Here is a 7,359-nt window from a genome sequence, read left to right on the forward strand (position 1 = left end):
TGCATACCTCAGCCTGTGTGTACATGTGTGGGGTGTGCATACCTCAGCCTGTGTGTACATGTGTGGGTGTGTATACCTCAGCCTGTGTGTACATGTGTGGGGTATGCATACCTCAGCCTGTGTGTACATGTGTGGGTGTGTATACCTCAGCCTGTGTGTACATGTGTGGGTATGCATACCTCAGCCTGTGTGTACATGTATAGGGTATGCATACCTCAGCCTGTGTGTACATGTGTGGGGTATGCATACCTCAGCCTGTGTGTAGGTAGCACAGATTTCAGCAGTTGGTTCTCCCCTTCCACCATATGGATCCAGAGGGTTGAGCACAAGTCTGCAGGTCTGCGTGGCAAGTGCCCTCACCTGCTGAGCCATGTCTAGAGTGACAGACACATGATTGCTCTGGCGAGTACTCTCAGTTGGAAATTATTTACATATTTACTTTTTGATATTCACTTTCTGCCTTATTACACTGTGATGACTCCCTGCCAGTTAGAGCCAAGAGCCTGTCCTGCACTTAAAATGGATTCTGAAACACTGCAATTCTTTATCTGCACTGAAGCATCTTCAAGTCTCAGCTGCCACTATATGTCTGGCTTGGATGAGGTGTCCTCTCTCCCTCTTTGTACATGTGAACTGTGTTCTATTATACTATTTGTTCTTTATTTTCCTAAAGAATGAGGTTAGATGTGATATTAGCTTAAAAGAGTCCCAAGTTTCACAGTAGGTTTTGGCTGTGACTCTTTCTCAGCCCATTATCGATCCATAGTAACTTTTTGTGCCCATAACACCTACTACCAAAGTCCAGCATCGATTATGGGTCTTTCTTCAAATGATTCCTTTGTTTTAAATTTTTCTTTCCTTCCTCCCTTTTTCTCCCACAGAGTTCAGCCCAATAGGTAATGATCGGAGGAGAAAAGAGAGGCAAATGCCAGCGTGGCTGCTAGCCACATACAGGGTAGCACCTTCAGGGACATTCAGCTAAAACTTACAAGGCAAGCTGAGCATGCCAAAGATGAGCACTCGTGCCCATCACATTAACCTTTTGAGCAGAGGCGCCATAACCCTAAACTGAGCATGTGCAGAGTATACGAAACCGCGCACGCTCAGGAAGGCCTAATCCATACCAGGATAAACGCTGACTAAACAGAATCCCCAACACACTTCCTTTATTTAAAACAAAGCAAAACAAACAAAAAGCCCACGACCGCCACCTTGCTTGCTGCAGGTCTTAGATCAATCTCCATTCTCTTCTGTCTCAGGGTTGCACTCACCAAGAGGTGAACCTACTGCATTTGGTCACAATTAAAATCCCAGACTATGGGCACGGGAAGGGACTTCAGAGGTCCCGTGGCTCTCCTTCCACACACTGGCCAACAGTCCTTTCCCAAGGTCTCCGTTTCTCTACCGAAGGTTCTTTCTTCTGTCTTCTCATAACTTTAACTCACCCAAGTAAATCTATTGTTTCTTTTCTATGACCATGGCACTTTCCATATCTACCCCTAAATACACCCAGCAGGGGGCGCAATAATTCCCTGCAGGTTAGCTGCTTCCTTTCAGCCATGCTTTTTGGCTTAGAAACTCAATTCAATTCAAGTCTAGCCCCCGACAGGTTATTCTTTCTCTGGTTTTCCCCATTACACATTTAGCTGAACCCCGATTCCATTTACCACCCCTAAGACCCTCCAGGGTTCTCCAGGTGCCAATGTCAGGCAGCCAGCACCCCAACAAAGACAGCATCCCCCCACCCCCACCCCCGGGAGGGTCAGAAGCCCGCGAAGACCATCCAGAAAGAGGTGGACAGAAAGAGGCGGCAATGGAAAACTCCACGTCACTGAGATAGCCATGGCATGGCACAGGTGACAGAGGAAGCCAACCAGACAGGAAACTCCCCCCAGCCCCTCCCCCACACCCCCGTATGCAAAACCCTGTCACGATCAGAAACCCAGTCTGGCCAAGGGAACGGGACATCTGGGCATGCTGCTGTAATTGTCAACTTAACGTTTGACAAGGATTTGTAACAACTTTGGGGCTCAGTCCAGGCAATAAGGGCTGTGTTATTAAGTAGACATTACCTATTCTGAAATAGCCATCTTCTAATCGTTTGTCTTTGGTTTCTTTGCTGATTTCCAAACTGTCGCTCTAAAATCAAACAAAGGCAACAATTGTATGAGTGGTTAACCCTGTTTAAATCAAATCTAACTTTGTGAGAGTTGCGTTTGTGGCATAGCCATGAAGAAAAATGACATCTCAGTGGAGAACTCTGAAAATCTGTTGGTAGAAGTTATTTCAGCCATGCTGAAAGAAAATAAAAGATGTTCAGAAGATCTAAGTGTTCCTTACAGAGCAGTGAATTAACTGTGCACCGCTCACCAGGCACTCAATGTGCATTTGGCATCATGGGATTCAAAAGACACAGTAGACACTGTGCTAAAATATGAAACTTTTTCTAATACATACAGCTATATTATTTTCCAGTAGAAAGCAGAATGAAGACTACAGATAAAACAACATCAGGTATTCAACATTATAAACTTAATACTGCCACCCACTATTAAAAGTCCTATACCACACGAGAGTTTTTGTTTACCTAATAAGAACAACCTCTAAGTATCTATTGTGACAACTGGCTTTAATTGGTACAACTGGAGATCACCTGGGACGAAGGCCTCAGTGAGGGGCTATTTTGGGTTGGCCTGTGAGCGTATCTGTAGGAAGTTTTCTTAACTAGGGAAACCCAGCCCAACGGAGGCAGAACCATTCCCTACGCCCTTACATGGTTCCCAAGCCATGTGTAAGAGTGAAGAAACCAAGCTGAGCACAAGCAAGCATGTGTTCATTTCTCTCTGCTGTTGGGTGTGGGTAGATGTAACCTGATATTTAAAGTTCCTGCCTTGGCTTCCCGACACTGATGACTAGAGCCTGGAATTGTATGTTGTATGATAAAATAGCCTCTCTTCTCTTCTCTTCTCTTCTCTTCTCTTCTCTTCTCTTCTCTTCTCTTCTCTTCTCTTCTTCTCTCTCTCAAGATTTATTTATTTATTTATTTATTTATTTATTTATTTAATGTATGTGAGTACAGTATAGCTGTCTTCAGACACACCAGAAGAGAACATCAGATCCCATTACAGATGGTTGTGAGCCACCACGTGGTTGCTGGGAATTGAACTCAGGACCTCTGGAAGAACAGTCAGTGCTCTTAACTGCTGAGCCATCTCTCCAGCTCAGCCTCTTTCTCTTAAATTGCTTTGTGTCAAGGCATTTTATCCCAGCAACAGAAATGAAACTAGACCCCCCAGGCGCAGCAGCAGCTGCCGTACCTTAAGAGGGAGAACGTCCACGGTCGTGTTCAGCAGGATGTCTCCTGGGTGCTCTTGATTGCCGCTGTGGAACAAATAACTGAAAATACACACCAAAGAATGAACACCACAAGTCAGACCTGAGTGTAAAAGACCCAAGAGCACAGCCTCACCCCAGAGTGAGCTCTTGGAAGGTTTCTGAAGGCACAGTCTGATCATACCCGAACCTGCAACCACCCAGCTGACTCAAAAGCGCTGCAGGAACTGAGACTGAAGGATGCGGCCCCAGGCTTCGTGTTATCCCCATCAGAAGCCATCATGCTTGCTGCTTAGCACTCAGCAGACGCAGAACTGACCACAGGCTGACTGTTTGCAACAGCTTCCTCTTCATCACAGAGCAGTGCCTTGAGTCAGAATTTCCAGGAGGACAGTCATGGGCTATGCCATGTTCAAAGCCTACCTTCAGGGTTATGAGTTTGGAGCAGTGGTAAAGCACACGGCCAGCATGTGCAAAGCCGTGGGTTCAGTCCCCAGCTAGAACACACAAAGCATGCCTTGCAGTAGCTAGTGGCACATGCCTTTAATCCTAACCCCTCGGAGGAGACAGACATGTGAGTTCCAGGCTAGCCATGACTATACAGTTATATAGTAAGACCCTGCCTCAACAAACAAACAAATAATTATATACCATTAATGCAGAGTGGGGTCTAGAGCTGTGTGACCAGTCCGATAGTCAAAAATCAATATTAGCCATCATACTAATCAGCTAAAGAAAAACACAGAATCACATCAACTGACCAAGAAAGTGCATCTGGCAAAATTCAAAATTGGGACTTCTAAGATGGCTCAGTTTGTAAAAATCTTTGTTATCCAAGCATAGGGACCTGAGTTCAATTCCCCAGAACCCGTGTAAAAAAGCCAGCCTAGTCACACCAGTGAGTTTTAGGAAAAAGCAAGATATCCTGCCTTTAAGGAAAAAAAAAAAGGAGGGGGGCTTGAGCAAGAAGAAGCCTGAGGTCTCTGGCTGTCTCTGGCCTCCATGTGCAGACACAAAATAAAAAAAGCAAGTCACACCAAAATTACAACCCCACTGATGGGGTCTGTGTCTGCGAGGTAGCCAGATGCCAAGTACAGCCTACAGTCAGGAGGCAGTCCTACGTATGCGCCTAGGCGTGCACTTCAGCACAGTAAGTCTGCCACTGGGGTTTTAGTAAACAGAGGAGAGCTGAAGGGACCATGGATATCAAATTTTTTAAAAAAGAAAAGAGTCTCAAATTTTATAAAATGGATGAGTCCCACAAAAACCTAAAAGGGCTGCAAACGCCCGTGGGATGCTAAAAATGGCCTGCACCAGCAGAAACGCTGACGAGGACCGTCATCCAGTTTAACCAGCTGCTGGTCTAACAACCTGCTCTCCCTGTGTGCGGAGAGAGCCTAAGAAAGAGACGTGGAAATTGTGAGGTTTCAGGAAGACACCTAAGTGAGAGTAACAAAAGTTACAGATTAAGTTCAGGTCCAGAAATAATAGAATCTACCAAATAGAAGGCCAGTAGGATGGCTCGGCAGTTAGACACTTGGTATCAAGCCTGAATGAAGGGCGAGGTTCAGTCCTCAGCACTCACAAGGTAGAAGGAGAGAACCCATTCCCATATGCTCTCTGGCCCCCACACATACAATGTAGTACTTTACAAAATGTATCCAGAACATTAGAATAGATGGCATGCCCGAACAGACACGCATTTCTGGTACTCAGCGGTGTGAAATTAACACATAACCAAACGGCTTGCCACCTCCTCTCTCCTCAATCTACTGTGCACAGAGCACATGGTTTCAGGAACCATACTACAAGCAGGTCTGGATTTGAGGAAAAATGTACCCCACAGTCACTGACCTCTCCACATTGACCGGTTTGTCAAATTTAAATAAGATGTAGTCTCCAGCCGTGGGGGTGATGGCCCAAAAGAAGTCTTCCCCCATGTAGGTCTTCTCCAGGGTGTGCCCTTGGTACACCTTCAGGGAGGTGGAGACCTCTGCAGGCGGGTTCACGTGGATCTTGAGAAGCAATGGCTTCATGTAATCTTTATCCTAGGAGGACACACGTGGGCCGTGACGTCACACACAGCTCATCTGCACACTAAACAGCAACCTGTGCAGCTAGGGAAAACTACATTAGATCACCAACCGTGAGTTTCTGAATTTTCCCCGACAGAGACGAGTGTAGACCCACGTGCTGGAAGAGGGAGGGTCGGAAGCGGATTCGCAGGTTTGCCTTCTGTCTGTCGCAGTGTTTCTAGACATTTAAAAAGAAAATCTGATTTTACTATTCAATGATAAGGAGCAAAGCAGACATCAAGAGTCCTGTCAGTTGGCAAATTGACATCACTACTACTTTCAGGTGTGCTGGGCTCTGACACTAGGCCAAAGGAGTCAGACAAAGACCATAGACAGCACTGGAAGAAAACAGTACATCCTCCACGGGCCAGGTCCGACAGCTATCTACAGGCATTGATAACAGGGCGACATCGCCTCAAGACCCCACCAGTGTTTCTCGACCATGCACCGGGGAGCCACCACTTAGAAACGGGCTCTGCTTTAAGGAGTCTTCTACCATTTTTTTTAAAAAAATACATGATAGATTTGGTGGTGCCTGCCTTTAATCCCAGCACTCTGGAGGCGGGGGCAGGCAGATCTCAGTGAGTTTGAGGCCAGGGTGATGATGTACAAAGCAAGTTCTGGGACAGCCAGGGCTACACAGAGAAACCCTGTCTCGAAAACCAACAACAAAAAAAACAAGACAAAACAAACACCTTTAAAAATGCATCATCGGGCTGGTGAGATGGCTCAGTGGGTAAGAGCACCCGACTGCTCTTCCGAAGGTCCAGAGTTCAAATCCCAGCAACCACATGGTGGCTCACAACCATCTGCAATGAGATCTGGCGCCCCCTTCTAGAGTGTCTGAAGACAGCTACAGTGTACTTACATATAATAAATAAATCTTAAAAAAAAAATGCATCATCATATATGTGTGCACATATTGTCATGACTGGATGACTGGAGAATGAACCAAGGGCTTTCATGCGTGCTGTCTAAAGAACTCTACCAATGTGCCATCAAGAGAGAGAGAGAGACTGAGAGAGACAGAAAGAGACAGAGACATGGAGGGAAGGAGGGAAGGGAGGAGGAGGAGGAGGAGAAACAGCCTAACATTAGGACTTTAAATGAAGCCAAGCACATGAAGAATAGAGTAGAGGAAACCGTTTCCACCTGAGGCTTTGTCTAGCTTATTTAACACCTTAGTGAGATCTGTTTCACACAAAGTTACTTTCAAAAACAAAACATAGAAAAGAAACTTCCAGGCCAGGTACCAAGGCACAAGCCTGTGATCCCAGCCCTCAGGCAGCTGCTGAGGCAGGAGGATCTTCAGTTCTAGGCTATCCTGGGGCTACACGGTGAGACCCTGTCTCAAAAGAAAAGAGTCCCCTGGACCCCATGAAGAGTCAACTTACGGCATCTTTTTCGGGGTTGCAGACCTTCACCCAGAGAATGTGGTCCAGGAGCCAGTCAATGGGCTTCTCCTTATAGAACATGAGGATAAACTCCACCACCAGCGCCAGGTCCGGCGCCTGGAACATTTTTCCTGAAAAGACATCCCAGTCGAGAGCTGTCACAATGGAAGTGACCTCTGTGCGCTGACGTTATTGAGGTTTCACTCGCATCATCAGAACAGAGTCGCTTTAGCTGGACAGTCTCTTGACTCGTCACGGGGGGTTTAAACGGAAGTAGCCAACTCCCGCTCTTCGCTGCTACAAAGGCTAACACAAAATTGTTTAAAGGCTTCAGAAATCAAGTCAAGGTTTTTCCCCCTTATCTTAGTAAGACTATTTCTATAAATAGAATTTGAGAGATTTACATTATAAAAAAAATGTATGTAGGGCTGAGAATACAGTGCAGTGATCTCACTTGTCTAGCATGGGTAAGACCCTAAATTCATTCAAAGAAAGGGAGGGAGAGGAAGAGGGGAGAGGGGAAGGGGAGAGCGGAAGGGGAGAGGGAAGGGGAGAGG

General features: G+C 46.2%; 1 protein-coding gene across 6 annotated transcripts in view; it reads right to left on the bottom strand.

The window, feature by feature from the left end:
• Positions 1–7,359, bottom strand: part of Mgat4a (alpha-1,3-mannosyl-glycoprotein 4-beta-N-acetylglucosaminyltransferase A) — a 99,593-nt gene that overhangs the window by 8,033 nt on the left and 84,201 nt on the right. For 5 of the 6 annotated variants that reach the window (XM_029478360.1, XM_029478357.1, XM_021158920.2 and 2 more), the window contains 5 exons: positions 6,803–6,933; positions 5,479–5,586; positions 5,188–5,381; positions 3,318–3,396; positions 2,073–2,139 (listed from right to left, as the gene is read on the bottom strand). In XM_029478360.1, the coding sequence (XP_029334220.1) occupies positions 2,073–2,139; positions 3,318–3,396; positions 5,188–5,381; positions 5,479–5,586; positions 6,803–6,933 (579 nt within the window). The remainder of the gene's footprint in view (positions 1–2,072; positions 2,140–3,317; positions 3,397–5,187; positions 5,382–5,478; positions 5,587–6,802; positions 6,934–7,359) is intronic. The other variant, XM_029478368.1, reaches the window with a different exon arrangement.

This window comes from Mus caroli, chromosome 1 (assembly GCF_900094665.2).
Source record: "Mus caroli chromosome 1, CAROLI_EIJ_v1.1, whole genome shotgun sequence".
Taxonomy (NCBI): Eukaryota; Metazoa; Chordata; class Mammalia; order Rodentia; family Muridae; genus Mus; species Mus caroli.